The sequence below is a fragment of the Gorilla gorilla genome, chromosome 3, assembly GCF_029281585.2.
Source record: "Gorilla gorilla gorilla isolate KB3781 chromosome 3, NHGRI_mGorGor1-v2.1_pri, whole genome shotgun sequence".
Classification (NCBI taxonomy): Eukaryota; Metazoa; Chordata; class Mammalia; order Primates; family Hominidae; genus Gorilla; species Gorilla gorilla.
In genome coordinates this window covers 203,800,963-203,818,380 of record NC_073227.2, presented here as the reverse complement: position 1 = coordinate 203,818,380, position 17,418 = coordinate 203,800,963, and the positions used below count along the sequence as shown (strand labels likewise).

Below are 17,418 nucleotides of genomic sequence, written 5' to 3'. Positions count from 1 at the left end.
CACTCTCCACTGATAGAGTTCACTTGTGAAAATTTTTAAAAATTCATTTTGATCCAGCGGACCACTTGTAAATCCTGACAGTTGTGTGCAGCGAGCTATGCCATAGAGAAATGGCCGCTGTGGCTGGAATTCAGGAAATCTCTGCACACAGGTGGAAGAACGAGATTTCCCTGCATAATATACAGGATGAATGCCTGTGGCCAGGGCCTGCTATGCGTAGCTCACAATTCACCCTGTAAGCAGGGGGACTGTTACCAAGCCAGTCTCTTGCCCTAAAAGTGACAATTTATGCTTCTAATTTTAATTTTCCTGAGCTTAGATCCCAGAAGGATTTATTAAATTTGCTTTGAGGAACCCATTAACTCTAAACTGAATAATGATGTTACTCTAGGCTTAGAATCGGTTGATGGTAAATTCTCTATCCACAGGACTCTAGGAATCCCGTATTCCTCCACGACAGGATTCTAAGTCGGTTCATAAATGAAAAGGTTTACTCAATTTACCTAAAAGTTATTAGTAATTAACTAACATCAAGAGACCATTGCTTGCAGGGGTGGTGAACAGCAAATGAGAAGTCTGGCAAACAGAGGATATTTATTATGTGGCTTAAACGAGAAGGTAGAAAATTCAAATGGCTTATCAGTACCTGTTTGGTACTCTGGCTTAACTCTGTGGTTAAAATGGGTGATAATGACTTATAACTCATTTTTATTTTATTTTCTCATGGGTCTAGTAGGATGTTCAAAGCCAGATGAATAACTTATGGAAAATCTAGGTGAACAGCCCAATGGTCTTTCTTTTGGAAATGATGGAGAGTCAAACTTGGCTTACCTACACAGAAGGGCGTGAGGAGCTAGAAATACTGGCAGGCAGAGGGGCGCTCAAGGCACCTGTTTTGTTTAGTGTCGGGGGATCGTTATAGAATGAAAAATGCTAGTCCTGGCTGTAAATGATGGCAGCTTTGGAAAGATCAAGTGCCCATGGGAAGGTGGGCGGTAAGGAGTATCTGTGGTATCTTCCCGGGGAGCGTTATGAGGAGGCTGTGATGTAGTGGAGGGTACTAGCAAAGGGAATCTCTGCTCACCTTAACTTGAGCCACTTCTGTGAACTTGGACAACTCAAATTTCTGTAAGTCCATTCCACCTCCAGCTTCTGGAATGGGGATGCATTTTGTGGACTGGGATGCTGGAATCAGATCACTCCTTGAAGGAAAGTGGGAGGAAATTTGGGTATCTATGGAAGGGTGAGATCTTAATATGCTGCCCTTCGAGGCTTCCCAGGGGCAGACTCACCCCACTCTGCTGGAGATCAAATGATTCCCACCCTGCCCCGGCCAGGTGGGTGGTGGCAGTTCTTGGTCCAGGTGGACCTTGTCCTCCTCTGTACAACAGCAAGCGAGCGGCTGTGAGCACTGCCCGGGTGGTTTTACCCAGACAGAACATGATGTGGATCAGTGCCTTCTGGCTTCCTCTCTTGAATCCCTCCTTTCCAAAAGCACCTCGGACAGCTGATTTGCTGTCAGCAGGCGAGAGAAACAACCGCATTCAGGAGTAGCCCAGGGCAAAAGGAGAAAGAAAAGATGGTGAACGGAGTGAAGAGTGGGCACGGATAGGGAAAGCATCAACAGCATTCTTTCATTAAAAAAATACTTTTTTTTTTTTTTTTTTAGGAGACTGGGTCTTGTGTCGCTCAGGCCGGAGAGCAGTGGTGCGATCATAGCTCATTGTAACCTCCAGCTCCTCTCCTCATCTTTTCAAGCGCTTGAGGACTGGTCCTGATTTTGAGGTACTTCTATTCAGGTGCTGCCCTTCTGTTGCGATCTGGCAGTTAGAACCCCATGCAACTGTTAGGAAATGTGTAGTGAATGTAAAGACAAATTTCACGGGATGTAGCAGCAGCATATCCCATATTCAGATTATTTTTTCTAAGGTATAATTTTTACTGAAACCATTTTTATTTGCATTTGTTCAGACATTACTTTTAAGGAAAAGAGTGTAGAGAAGGAAAGCAGTACTTCGCCTGTTTTTCTGGAATTCCGTTTTGATCATGTTAAAGTCTAATTCGAGGAGAAGAAAACAGACCAGTTTGCCAAGTAGAATGACCTGATTCTTGCTGGATCAACACGTTATGCAGTTGAGGTTGTCACTAGAAAGCAAGTGTGATGAAGTCTGCCTCTTCCAACTAAAATCAAAGCCCTGGCCTGCCGGCCAGAATTGCTGAACTAAGCATCCTCTAATCAGCCGGTCTATATGTAGACTTAGACATCTCCAGGAGACTGCAAGCCTACCAGGCCCAAACTGATTATTCTAATCAAGTGTTTTAATTAAGCACACTTATTGCCAGGATCACAGGAACGAGGCCTGCTCTCAAGTAGTAATGGGTGGTATTTTTGTAAACTCTTCTTTACAGTTAGCGTGTTTGGCTTTGTGGGGGTGTGTTTACTGTTTTTCTAAAGTAGGCCATGGGAGAGTCCCCTGTGAAGTTCACTCTGCTGAGCCAGCAGTCTGGCCAATGGACAAAAAAAAAAAAAAAAAAAAAAGATACTACCAACTGGGTTGCAGATGAATCAATTCCCCAACAACTGCATCTATTTGCATCCTCCACGTTAAACACAAAAGCAATGCTGGCTAGCCCAAGACTTGAAAAAATATAAAAACACACACACATTGGGTTGGTTTTTATTGGAATGCCTAGATGCAATCTATAGTCATCAAGTTATGGAAAATTCAGGTCACATATAAAGTTAAGAAGGCAAATGAAAAGAACAATACAAATCAGACAAAATTTACATCTCAAAATATCATGAAAGCATTTTGACTGGCTTTGCCTAAAATACTTTGAATATCAATTTCTTTTTTGTAAGCTAATTCTTTTCATTATACAGTCCCCCACCCCCTCCCAACTCTTAGAAAAAGGTCTTTTGTTTACATATTCCCCAAGGTCACTATTTCTTGTAAAAGCATGTCCAGATCACAAGTCTTTTTAGAAAGAAATAGGCTCATTATACCTACTAACAGGACACTAATTGGGTTGATTTGACTTCATCTAAAATAAGCACCAGGAGATACTCCAAATCTGTTATTTATCGGTGCCCGAGTGAAGACCAGTCCACGTCAAAAAGAGGTTAAGACTATGATCTCACTTCTGTCATGTGGCACAAGCTTTTCATGGTAATACATCAGAAACGTGTCTGAGAATTTAGACTCAGAGCCTATTTCACCCAAAAGTACTTACAGCATGCTAAATACAGGCCTGCAGAAGTTCCACGGAACAGAACTGCAAATACCTAACAGTTAAAAAATAAAATGGAAAACAGAATCATGTTTATGTGGTTTGAAATCTCCTCATAGTTTTCTAAATTTGGGCTTCATAATACTTGCCAAAGGATTTCCAGAATAAAAAATATTGATGCTAATCTGTGCTTTCATTCTAATAAAATATCAGCATTCATTAGAAGATTAATTACTTCGGTATGCTCTACCAAATACACAAAGACAGTAATAGCACTGATACTGTAAATTCAGTAGCTATCTTGAAACTTTCCCAGCCAATCATCTGTTTAATAAACACGCCTACTGTGCAATTTAGAGTATGTGATACATACAAAGCAGTTAGAAAATTATTTTCAATACATCACTTGAACCTTTATATTTACGACATGTTCACTTGCTATATTTTATCACCATTATACATAGAGGAAAACAGTGTGTACTATAGCTCAATGAACTGAGAAATATCTTCTAAAAATATTTTTGTGGCTGAATTTAGTGCTCAGGAAAGAGATTTGTCAGAGCTGAGCCGACACGGAAGTGCAGATGGCGGCTGGGCTCGTTCCCACACGCGCGCATGCATGTGTGCAGGAGGGCGCGGCTGTCAGTTCACTTCCAGCTGGATCTGCCACCCCCGGCTTCCCCGAGACAGAGCAGAGGCTGTCATTCAAACCAGCCCCCAAGATGGTTTGGTCATGTGGGCTTAGAGTAACCCTGACCGGCTCCATCTGGCTCACCCACCACTGCTCGGTTTCTGCTGTCTTTCCTAGATCTTAAGACACGTGTTTAGGATCACGACTACATCAGAACCTTTCCTCCTCCTGTTTCCCCAGCATCTGATGTGGTCTCTCCTCCATCAAGAGACAGAGCTTTGGAACAGTAACAGTAAATCCCCGGGGTTAATTATATCAACTCCCCATTGACTTGCAAGGTTGAGAGAGGGCCAGAGAACCCTTCCTCCCGTTTTTTCAATCTTCCCTTACATTCCACCAGCCCTAGTTGTCTACTGTGCCTCTCAGTTGACAATGCTGAGGACACTGGCCTGATGCGTGAGAGAGGGAAGAGAAAGGAGCTCTCTGATTCGCCACCCACCTAGAATTGCACGGTCCTATCCATCTAGTGATAGAAGCTTGCACATTTTTTTAACCTAATACAAAAATATTAACACTTCTGGACATTATAGGCATAAGTTGTTATATCTCTACAATATAATAATTTATACTGTACAGCTATAACAGATAACAAAAGGTGCAATCCTTTTAAAAAATCACACAGTTCACATGTTTTTATCATTTTATTTTTAAGTATAAATTTTTAAACACTTTTTACATAAATTAACTCCTCTGAGACTAATATTTGATGTACAGTAAATTGTAATTCATATAAAAATCCATAAACAACTTGTCTCACATAATTTACAAAAAAAAATCAGGATTTCCTTTGCTTATCAGTGACAAGGATTCTAGTTGCCAGTTTTTTCCCCGAAGGGAAACCACGTTAGCATTGTAAAATCCATTAATAAATCCCCGCCGCAGAAGTCACTGTGCCAATGTCCTTCTACAAAGCTGCACAGGGAAAGCAGTTGGGTTGTCTAGAAACAGTAACTTTGCCCCACATTGTAAAATGAACAGAGATAGCTATCACATCCTATGCAGACAGACTACTTGTAAGCAAAGGTCGACAATTCGGGACTATTTGGAAACACTGTATACATTTTTTTTCTTTTTTAAAGTTAGTTAAATACAGTGCCTAGAAGGAACAGACGGCCCAGCGCAAAAGGTCGAGGCCTTTGTCCTTGATGATTTTTTTTTTCCTCTGGCTACGTTCAGTCCGACTGAGTGCAGCGCTATGCATATGTAAACATATTCGTTAAAGCCGATCACCTTTAAGGTCATTCAGAAAAAAGCGGTCCTTGTTTTCGCGGTGTGGGCGTGGGTCGTAACAGCAGTCTCATTCTCCCGGGAGGAAGGCTCTTGGGCGTTGGAGAGTCCCACTCGGGTTGTGCCACAGGACAATGTGAGCAGGGCGTGAGCGGCTCGGCGGGCGCGGCCCGGGCGTTACCTCCTGCCGATCTCGCTCTGCCGCAGGAACTGGATGTTGTTGGCGCTGTCGGCCAGCTCGGGGTACTGCTCCACCGAGAGTACGTAGTACCCGTCGTAGCCCTGCACCTTGCCGGCGCTCAGCAGCTGCCGCTTCTCGCCCTCCGTCCAGAGGCGCGCGCCCTCCTCGCCGTCGCGCACGCGCTGCTGCTCGCGCGCCCAGGCCCGGGCGAGCGCGCGCTGCCGCGCCTGCTCCAGGATGCGCGCCTTCTCCTCGTCCAGGGTCATGCCGTAGCGCACGTGCAGCGCCAGCGCGCCGAACTGCATCTCCACGTCCGCGAACCTGCGCGTCCTGCCGTTCACCACCGTGGTGGACTGCGACACCGTCACGTTGATGCCGTTCTCCAGCGCCTTGCGGCCGCTGGTCAGCCGCAGCGTGCCCAGGTCGCTCTCGGGCGTGGTGGTCTTGATGAAGTAGTGCGTGTCCTTGCCCTCGATGGTGAAGTGCAGGTTCTCCAGGTAGAAGGCGTTGTTGAGCACGGCCGCCACCTTGATGCAGTCCTCGTTGGCGATGTTGAGCACGTTGGTCTGCACGCGGCCCTGGCTGACGGCCAGCATGACGCCCTTGCCGATCAGCGACTTGACCGTGGCGAACCACAGCCAGGACTGCGCGCCGCCGGCCCGGCGCCGGCTCACCTGCACCTCGGCCATCTTCCCCAGCGACAGGAAGGCTTTGGCCTGCCGCGCCACTTGCTGCTGGACTCCGAAGATGGGCTGCGGGCGAAACACAAGAGGGGGCGCGTCAGAGGCGGCCGGGAGCCTCCCCACTCCTGACCCACACACGGGACTCTGGGGGCAGCGCCGGGGCATGCATGGAAGCCCCGGGGTCCTTCCCTGACCAGAAGGCTGACAGCCCGGGTGGAGGAAGCACTCGAGATCCCTCCCCCTGAAGGTGATCCCGATGCTTTGGAACCCCCAAATAGCTCACTCATCGTGGATCACTTTAAAGCTTTCTTCGTTTCTAACATGGGAAAAATAGTCCTGTTTCTTGTTTTTCTCTTACAGTTTCTAGATGCTCTTTTCCCACGCCCACCCCACGTGGGGAACCCAGCTCATCCGGATCTGCATGCTCGTAGCTTTCTCCACAGGAGGCTGAGAAGCCACCAAACACAGAGAGGGATCTGAACGGCTGGGGATACTTAGTGCCGATCACAGGGCCCCGCTTCGTATGCTTTGAAATGCTTGTATTTAAGTCAACTCTGTCCCCTCTCCTGGCAGAGTTTTCAGCTGAAGATGGTGAGTGTAACCGCAGAACTGAAATGTACAGGGATGAGTGGACGGTGGGGCAGCTGGAGACGATATTCGTTACTTTAGGAAAACAATTATTTTTCTCAGACTTAGGTACAGTGGACCGTCTAGATTGGCAAATGTTTTAAATTGGGGGCATCTTAACTCAGCCATTTCTTATACCACCAGATGTTTGTCTGGCCATTGTTTCCCAAATGAAAACATCTGTTTCATTTGCGGCAATGAAAGAAACAGTTGTTTTTCTGTACTTGGGGCAGCCTCAGTGTCTTTGCCCACGATTTCCTATGCTGTCCTTATGGTGCACTTCTTTTGACAGAGAACTTGAACCATATTTAAAAGGCTGCTTAGGAAAAGAGCTGGCAAGTCCATTTGTACAGTTAGATGTAGGTGTTTTCAGGCATGTTGGAAAGTCATACACAATTAGGAAGTGCATGTTCAAATGCATTAAGAAACTTCGGTATGTCTTCATGCCACTGTATCAGTGTAGACAGTCATGCACTGCTTAACCGCAGGGAGGCATTCTGAGAAATGTGGCATTAGGCCATTTCGTCCTTGTGTGAACATCATAGCGGGCACTTACACAAACCTAGATGGTGTAGCCTACTGCACACGTAGGCTGTATGGGATGGCCTATGGCTTCTAGGCTGCAAACCTGTATACGGTGTGACTGTACTGAATACTGCAGGCAACTGTACCACCATGGTAAGTACTTGTGTATCTAAACATAGAAGAGGTACAGTAAAAACACAGTGTTGGCAGAGCCCGGTGGCTCATGCCTATAATCCTAGCCCTTCAGTAGGTGGAGGCAGGAGGAACGCTTGAGACCGGGAGTTCAAGACCAGCCTGTGCTACGCAGGGAGACTCTTATCTCTACAAAAAATAAAAAATTAGCTGGGTGTGGTGGCGCGTGCCTGTAGTCCCAGATACTTGGGAGCCTGAGGTGGGAGGATCGCTTGAGCCCAGGAGGTCAAGGCTGCACTCCAGCCTGGGTGACACAGTGAGACCCCATTTCAATTTTTAAAAAAAATATGATATTGTAATCTTATGTGATCACCACCTTATACAAGGTCTGTCATTGACCAAAATGTTGCACACACACGACTATATTTGTAACTTATGAAAAAGGAATTGCTTTTATATTAGGTATGAAACAACAAAAAACAGGTACTGGTACTGTAGATAGCCTGTGTGTGTGTTAACCATGGCTGCCTCTTCTCTTTGTTTTCATTGAAATGATAGGAAATTGCTCAAGGGGTGGTTGGGAATTAATTGTCCTAAGAAAGTCTGCACTGTCTTCTCCTTATGATCATGGAGTCACCTAGTTTCTCCATCTCTAATTATTCTTACTGTAAGCTGGAAATTCTGGTGTTTTGCTGTGCATTCCTTTCTGGTCTCTGGTGGGGATTAGAAGTACCACTTTCTGAAGCGGCAGCTTTGACTTTGCAATTTTCTATTATATTTCTTTATTTCTTATAATGGTTACAGGCCTCTTGATCTGTTATTCTCAGGAAAATTCCATAAACCTTCCTGGTTGTAGGTGGAGCCTTACCAGAGGACATTTATTTTTATTTTTAATCTTTTCTTATGAAACACTATTAATTAATTAATTATTTTTTTGTGTGTGTGATGGAGTTTCGCTCTTGTTGCTCAGGCTGGAGTACAATGGCGTGATCTCGGGTCACTGCAACCTCCGCCTCCCAGGTTCAAGTGATTCTCCTGCCTCAGCCTCCCGAGTAGCTGGGATAACAGGCATGCCCCACCATGCCGGGCTAATTTTGTATTTTTAGTAGAGATGGGGTTTCTCCATGTTGGTCAGGCTGGTCTCGAACTCCCGACCTCAGGTGATCCGACCTCCTCGGCCTCCCAAAGTGCTGGGATTACAGGCGTGAGCCACATCACTCGGCCGAAACACTGTTAATTTTTAAAGAAGTTGAACCTTGTGGCATTGTTTGTCGGTTGCTAATTTGTAATATGAGTTCCCTGCCCTTTTCTTTATTGTATTTTTGCCTTCAGGTCCATGCTTTCTTGGGGTTCTTTTTAGAAACCCAGCACTGGAAAGTGAGCTTCTGCATTTCTATGTTTTCATTAGCATTGCTGAAAACATATTTAAGCCTGTTTAACAGGCCTCTGGTTTGTTGAACACAAATGCAGAGGAAGTGTTGTTTTTTTTCCCTAAAACAGTCAAAAAGTTAAAAACTGTCTTTGGTACAGTTTTCACAAGGGTAGTTTGATTAGATATGGGTAGATAAGACACAAGCTACTTATCACCTTTCCATAGGTCTTTTTGTTTCTTACCGGTGTATCATCCCACTGCTGACTCTTTACAAGTTCGTAAGAAGGTTCTGTTAAATCAAATTTGGGAACAGGGAATCCAGGAATAGCATTGTGCAGATGGAAACCAAATGTCACCAGCCAGCTGTTAACATCTAGGAGAAGAATGTTCAAAATGAAAGGTGTTGGAGTTTGTTTTGTCCTTTCATAAATTTAAATTCTTACCTTAAAAAGAAAATCCAATTTCACAATTAATAATCTGAAAAAGAGCACCTGTTTGCTTTCGTCCTACAAATCTAAACCTACTGTTTTTAGACATGAAGACGGTAACCTTCACAGCAGAACTATGGCAAATGCTACGAAAAATGCGAGTAATGGATGCTCAGACAGACTGGGTGAGCCATCACTCCTGCTAAGTTGCAGCCTGTGCTAGTAACAGTGATAGCAAGGGTAAGAACAATGCACAGCAGCAGGAGAGAGACATACTTGTAGAAAACAAACGAAATTTATTTTGTAGTTGGTAAAGGCTGGTCTCAAATAGAAGTTGTGTGTTATTAGCTCTCCAAAGCGATTGCCCAAGGATATGCGGACTTCCACAACCCATTTTCTATTAATAAAACCCCTAAATTGAGAGTATTAAAATCAACAGTTGATTCTTAATCAAAGATGAATGCTGAAAGCTGGCAAAACTGGCCAAGGGCACAGAAGTCCTGATTACCATCAGTTGTGACTTCAAAGGCTCACTGTGCACAGGTGGAGACAAACTTTTTGGGGAAAGAACCTGGAAACCTTTAAGATGGTATTTTAAAATATTGCCATGTGACTCCAAAAGCCATTAAGCTCAGAATAAGGCTTTTATTCTATTCTGGAGGTTATAATGTTACAGAACTACTCAGCAGGCTTGCAGCTTTATGAGTACGGTTGGGTGTAGATTATTTTATATATTAAGCACATTGCTGGAAAATTTGAAATTGCATTTCACCTAATATATTTTATGCTGTTCCATCTCTCTTTTGATGTTTTTCAGAAAATGCTGCTATGGCATTCCCTGCAGTCCACGTTGCTAGGAGAGGATGAATTCAGGAGCTGTGGGCTTTCCAGACTTTCAGTCAGCCCCTGTCAACACCCCTTAAATAACCAGTGGTAAACTGCCTGTCAGAATGATGGAGAGCCACTGGATTCCCATTTCCTTCTCTAGGGCACAGACTCTCACCTCATTGCCAGGCTGGCAGGTCATTCGTCCAGGCATCATATGGCTATAAAAGCAGTGGTATTCTTTCTATTTGAAATGGGGTGGTAGTAGTGGTGGTGGGGAGACATAAATCCTAAGTGGTTCACACAGGATGCAAAGTGACACAATTTGTGTGTATGTAAGAGTGTATATGAGTTTGGGGGTGGGAGGGCCTTATTTTGGGAGAAAATTCTCCCAAATGTTAGAGTATTGGGGGCAAAAATTCTGTTACTCTGAACAATGTCTGCGTAACAGTGAAAATCAGAGGGCCGTAAGTATTGAAAAGTACTGCCAAAATAATGGGGTTTGAATGCAGATGTGTATTGAAAAACCCTGAATGAGAATAAGGGTGCTGCTGAATCAGGAGGCAGAAAGGAGGGACTTTCAGCTGGTTCACATGGAAGAGATATGAAATGCTTTAGACAGTCTGGAAAGGTAGGAAGCAGATGTGAAATGAACAGGGGGCAACCTGTTGAGAGCTGTTTTGAGAACTGAAGAGAACAGACATCTCAGTATGCCTCAAATATTGAGCTAGAAAAGAGGCAGCCTAAAGGAGTATCTAACACAAGCCAAAACAAAACCAAAATACCTTAAATCAAGCCCAAAAAAAGACAACAGGAAAGAACCTTCCTCCTGGAAATATAAATGTGGTAGAGGGGTTAATGATGGTGCTGTATATCAGGAATGGAAGGTAGGAGCAGCAGGATTCAGAATTCTTGGAGTAGAGGTTGAGTGAAGAAGTCAGCTCACTAAAGGGAACTAGAGTAATGCTTGCAAGGACCTTGTCTGTTTCACATGCTGGTTGTTCCATGGTGGCAGAAGTGGGATCTGATGTTCTACATCTTGCATAACTAAAAAGGTAGCATGCACTAAACTTGGAAAGATCTTAAATCTGTACCCTGAAAATTATCCCACATTCGTGGAAAAATTAGTATGCCTATTAGTATTGTCACCGTGCAAGAACTGCACTGGTAATGAAGACAGTGATGTAAGAAGACAGAAGTGAGTCCAGACACAGGATCCATTGTCTAAGCAACTGATGGGAGAAATGGCTTCGTGACTGTCCTGAGGCAATGGTGGTGAGGCAGGAATTAAACACCTCCCAGGGATGAAATGGTGTCACCTTGTATTGTGTTTCACCTTAATTATCTCCGTAAGAACTTCACGCATGTATTAAAAAAACCCAACATGACACATTCGTAAGGTAGTTACTATCTATTGCAGAATTTCATGTATTATATTTGTGCCCTAAGTTAGCCATTATTATCCCAATTTTATAGTTAAGGGAATGGAAACTCAAAAAACATATGGCTTGCTTACAGAGCTACACAACTTGTGGGAGAGGAGCTGGGATTGGGACTCCAATCTTGGGACTCTGGGTTCATCATGTTCTTTGGTCCCCCATGTTCCCCTTCTTTAAATGACTGAGTTCATGTCATTTCAAAAACTTGTGGCCTTGGGCAATGGCAGGCAGAATAGGAAGTAACTATGTCTCATTTTCCCTTTGTGATTTTTCTCTGTGGTTCCATAGAGAAATAAACACATTTAAAAGGTTAGCCATTTGACTTTGCCTGAGTAAAGTATAAAGTTTTTTAAAAAAGCATTTCCACTTATTTTGTGTATTAATCTAATGATGGTAGTCCTCCAGCTCTTGGGAAGGAATCAAAATGCTTACCTGTGATGTAATCTTTCACGTCATGGATTTTGCTTGCAGGGTTGTTATTCCTAAACATGTACAAGTTAAAAGGAGCTGGGTCCTTCCCAATTCTTTTCCAGATTTCTATGTCAGGTGTTGTCCACCGTCCTGCCAAAATGTCATAATCTCTTTCTCCAAAGTGGATTAATTTGGTGAGTGGGTCATACAGGCCACCATGAAATCCAATTACCAGTTGAAAGTCAATATTAGAGTCAAAATAGATTTCACCATATGCAGTGTACTGAATCTGTTTCAGCATAAGCCCATTGCTACTGAACACAGCCAGTGGTGTCCCTGTGTTATCTGATGCAATATAGAATTCATCCCCACTGCTGATTTCCATGGCAAAAAGATGTCCTTGGAGATCATAATACAGGGAGGTAATTTCTGAACTCGAATGGTTGTAGACATGAGTAATCCTAGTGGGATAAGTTAAGTCAGCATAAAAAAACTGCAGGTGCTGTCCTAGACTGGTTTTGCTAGAAACACGCCTTCCCAGGCCGTCATAACGGTAGATCACTGTCCAGCCACTGCCTTTACTGTAAACTCGAGTTAGAAGCCCCTTGGAGCTATATTCAAAGATTTCCGTGCCCCTTTGACGTAGGAAACCATCTTCATCCAACCGATATTGAACATCACCCAGTCGAGTGATTCTGTCTCGCAGGTCATAGCGAAGGGGTGTCAGACGTGCACTGTTACTTGGGTTCAGTAAATGGAGGTTTCCATTCAGATCGTAGTTGTACCGCCACATTATCTTTTCATTGAGGTAAACTGTTTGGAGCTGTCCATCAACATCATATTCATAAGCATATTTGGTGGTGTTGGCAAAGGGCCCTATTTTAATCTCTCTCTTGGTTACCCGACCCATGTTATCATACTGAATTGTAATCCAGTACATGAGCGACCTGAATATCTCATATTGAATCTCCTTGATACGGCCATGAGCATCAAAGTGCTTCGTATAGGTCATTACAGCTGTAGAAATGATCTGGTTAATATCATAATATATAACTCCAAATTTTCCAAACTGCTCAACTTTGCCAGAAATGTCATCAAACTGATAGAGATCAATAGGCAGTGGAGTTTCATTGATCACACCCTGCATGCTGGTCACTCGAAAGCTGTTGTCATAGCTATAGTCAAATCTTGCATTTACCATCCCATCTTCACTAAAGCGGAAAATCTGCCTGTCAATCAGGGGACCAATTTGCCTGTATCTAATGGTGCAAATAAAACCGTCACTCTGGAGGTTTACTGTCTTTAGGACTCCTGCTGTTTCATCATAGGTAAAACTGACTCTTGTGCTATCATATAAAATTTCTGAGAGTCTAGTCTGCCTTCTGTATTTGAATAAGACCCTCCGACTTGTACCCAAGAAAGCTGTTTGCAGAAGCAGCCCCTCCTCGTTGTAGTCCGTGATGATGGAAGCGTTGCTTTCCGGGGGGTTGTATATGTTGCGGTAGTAGCCAATGGATCGGATGGTCTGCATGGTGTGGCGAGCCACACTGGGCATGGTGATGGCAGACAGGCGGTCCCACATATCGTATTCGAAGATGTACTGCCGCTGGCTATGAAGCAGAAGAACCATGGACTGTAAAGAGAGAACATACAGTGTTTGTGAACGGGAGACACAAAAGCAGATTTAGTGACCACAGACGCACAGAAACATTCCACTAGAGAAAATGCTTTTCATTTTAATTGAGTTATCCTTGACCTCGCGTGTTGTTAACGTTTCTCTGCCTAATTTGCTTGGATGCTTAATTGTGAGGGGTTCTGCAATTAGTGGCTCGAGATTCACAATGTGCTGCCTGTCACGACGGTACCATTATTTTCCCAGACATTCATAGCCAGCCAGCAGATTTGTCAATGGATCTGGATTAGTCATAATACAGGCATGATCAAAGCTGCTTTACAGACAATATTTTGAGGAGAAAAGAGCATATGAGGAATGCAGTTCTATCCATAATTAGCAATTATTTAGTAAGGTGGCTTTCCCCCCCTCATTTGAGTGAAGAACCACTCAAATCATGTTTAATTTCTAGTGTACTTGGGGGAGGGGCAAAGCATTCACAATATTATTGTATAAAGACATAAAATTAGCCAAAAAATGGATAAAGTGTATACAAAGCATCGACACCAAAAAATATTGTGAAATTAATCACATGGTGAATGAGAGCTATAAATGCCCTTAATAGAAATACTATATATACACATACAGGCAAATTGTTACAAGGCATCTGTACTGACAATAAAATCTCCTTTTCTTTCTGTGGATACCAAATGCGATTTGTATCTCAGGAGCAATAAGGATGGTTTCTGGACTACATACTGCTTTGGTGCTAAATTATGAAATGAGTAAATGTATGAAAAATGAACTCTATTTCATGAGCCACTGCCAAAAGACAAATGACAGTTACTAGGCCAACAAATGTGAGAGAAGGTCATCCCAGGCTGGTTAAGTCAAGCTCAGCAGTAACACAGGGCTGTGGGTGACTCTTCCCTCTGAGGAAGCTTCCTCTAACCCGCTGGGCCAAATGGAACATCATTGGCACAGGGAGGATGTGGAGCTTGGGAGCCCTGCTGGGACTTCTCCTTTGCCTGACTTCAGCTTCTGTAGAATCTCCTCTTTGGGCAGACCCAGGGGCAATTTTTGCATGCAGGTTGTGTAGTAAATGTCCTGAGAATTGTTCCTAATAGTTTGCATTGTTCCAAGGAAAGCTTGGACTTTGCTGAATTCACATGAATACCTACTTTTGGAATCATCTGAAGTCATATTTGATGGTGGTTTGTAAAATATTACTTGTTTTGCTATGAGTAAGTTTTGGCTTAGTGCACCTATCCCAGTAAGAACATCGAAATAGTCTGGGTGGATGTGATGGGTTTTGGGAGAGACGATGAGAAAGATCTGTCTATTGTCTTTTCTGATCCTCCTGGATGCATGCAGGTGATCCTGGTCACTGCCTTTGTCATTCTGTGACAGCGGCTCTTCTCAACGATATGCTCCTGGGCTCCCTCTAAACATTTCCCAGTGCCATTGTGATCACTACTATACATTTTAAGGGTTGTGCTTGTATGTTTCTGTTATTCTTCTCTGTAATGCACTTAATTTAAATTGGGAAAACTGCTCCAGAATGAAGCCATGATCCTCTCCCACTTAGAAACACTGCCTTAGGGGCTGTCATCGAACAGGTGTGGTTCATTGTCTCAAGGGTGAGTCTCTGCTAATGAGAGCAGACAGGTGAGCTTGCAAGAGGACAGATTGGCCATGAGGGTCCTAGCTGGACGCATCCCAGAGGTGGGGGGCTGCCGTAAGAGAGGTAGCATCCTACAGTGAGCTTTGGAACTGAAACTGGGTCTCAGGAAGAGTAGCCCGTGCAGGCGTTGGCTGGAATTAGGCGGGATGGCTTAGGGTTCAGGGGGTTAGGTTTAGACTGAGCCATTCTCCAGGGCACCTCTGGTAAAGAACAAGATTGTGTGAGGGGAGCACAGTGACAACATGGATGTGATGTGATTTGTTTGGGTGACAAGAGTTCCTCTGTGCAACGTTTCAGTCAGGAGGGGTGGAACAGTAACTGCCGAGTAGAGCGTGTAGCACGCGCTGCTGGGTAACTGGTGGTGCCATGCTCTGGGGTCTGAGAGCTACCGGAACTCAAAACAGAATCATTTTCTAGGGCGAACTTTTGTCTCAAAGGCAAATGAAACATTCCATGAATATGCTTTTTGGTGGCTATTTCTTAAGAAAGGAATTACATGGAGATTGTTCTTTCCTTTTTCTGCCCTTTCTTTTACTTTCATTTCCTCTGACCCCAGTCAATACCCCAAGCCGCACAGCATACAACTTAGCATTTTGCACACGTGTAATTCTAAGTCTCCATTTTTGATACTATGCATAGTTCTCAAGAATGGAAAACAGCCTAATCTAGGAGGCTTACCTTTTATATGTAGAAGAAAGGAAAGATGCCACAGAGTACCCGAAAGTGTGGCTTTCTAAGAAAATCGCCTCTTTTGGTTAATAATGCATAACTAGGATCTGCATGCTTTTTATGATTATGTTGAAGCTCTGCCAGGAATAACACAAAGCTGACAGCTTTAACTGTGCTAATGTAAGGCTCTCTCTTAAATGAAAGAGCTAGCACGAAAATTATTTACAAGCGACTTACATGCTCAAGGTCTAATTTGTGAATGTTGTCAATGTGTAAGCTTGGCAGGTGGACAACGTTAATGCTTATTTGTTTACATCACAAATCACTTAAAAGGGTCTCAGACAGTAGAACTTAACTAAGGAGAAACTACTTTGCTAATGCAGAAATTCATCATTGCTTTGCCAATATGACTTCCATATTGATACTTTGAATAATAAATGGAACTCAGTCATGTGCCACTGTTTTTTTTCCCCCTTAGTGCTCTGGATGATTGCTGAAAAATGTGAATTATCCTTTCCCTATTGTTGAGCTTAGTTTGCAGGCATACCTTTTCTAAATATGTGTAACTCCATGTTTTACCATCAGCAAAGACCCGAGACACGATCCTCCCCTGTCCGTCATAATCTACTTTCTCGCTAGTGGTGCCTCGCTGGATGCTGGCAATTTGACCTGTGGATGAATAGGTGACATTGACGGCCATCAGCTTGCTGCTTGGCAGCCAGAGAGTCGGGTGCCCAGACGTGTCGTAGGCGATCCTCAGTAGAAATTTACGGTGGTCGTCATAGATCTTTTCTGTCTTTGTTGTTCGATCAAAGTCAACTGAAAGGAGGTTTCTGCCATTAACCTGTTACAACACCAACAAGATGATAAAATAAATCATGTTATTCCAACACCGGAGTCCCCAGTATTGTTTAAACACCATTTACGATGATTGATTCTCTTTGTCAGTAAATTAATTTAGCAACTTCTTGGGTACAAGTGCAAGGCAGTAGATTAACTGCTCTTTTAAAATGTTTTATTGAGCAGAAGGACAGCCTGGCATTTGTTCAAAACCATTTCAATTAAATTTTGTAAACTAAAGCAACTGATAAGAAAAATACCAAGATGTATTTGTCTTAAAGTTTGTTCAGGAGCTCTAAAGGTGATAAACGTGACACCTATTCATATGACTCCAAGGTCCTCCCCCAAAAGACACTGGAAAATAATTGCTTAGTAAATTAATCATGGCTACATTAAATAAAACACAGCAGTTAATGTGACTCTGGCCCTTTGAAGAGCAGTTAAGTAGAAGTTGGAACCCACATTACTGTAAATTATTAATGAGTTTCAATAGCAGCAGGTTATAAACAAGATCATTGCTTTTGGCCCAGTGCTGCAACGTCACAGTTTTTTGAGAAGGCGTCTTTCTTTGGAGAAGATCTGGTTAACTGGCAGGGACTTCAGAGTCCTTTACTAACACATACACATGATCCGAATATTGTACTTATCTGACAAATTCAGCACCATGTGTTGTCATAGAGTCTCTGTGGCTAGGTGCCACGTCCAGAGCCTTGGAGTAAATCTGGCTGACCGTCTGCCATCCGAGGCATACACAACCCAGCCTTCATTATTGCAATAGAAATGTGGTCCCGATTAAATTCTGCTTTACCAATAGTCTCCAGTGTTTGCAGGCTGTGAACCT

The 17,418-nt window shown here is 43.5% G+C and overlaps 1 protein-coding gene across 24 annotated transcripts in view; it reads right to left on the bottom strand.

Moving 5' to 3' along the window:
* Positions 1-2,666: 2,666 nt before the first annotated feature.
* The window catches only part of TENM3 (teneurin transmembrane protein 3), a 652,872-nt gene continuing 638,120 nt past the window's right edge, over positions 2,667-17,418 (bottom strand). For all 24 annotated transcript variants that reach the window (XM_055385113.2, XM_055385106.2, XM_055385110.2 and 21 more), the window contains 4 exons: positions 16,285-16,581; positions 11,794-13,405; positions 8,912-9,042; positions 2,667-6,082 (listed from right to left, as the gene is read on the bottom strand). In XM_055385113.2, the coding sequence (XP_055241088.2) occupies positions 5,327-6,082; positions 8,912-9,042; positions 11,794-13,405; positions 16,285-16,581 (2,796 nt within the window). In that variant the 3' untranslated portion in view covers positions 2,667-5,326. The remainder of the gene's footprint in view (positions 6,083-8,911; positions 9,043-11,793; positions 13,406-16,284; positions 16,582-17,418) is intronic.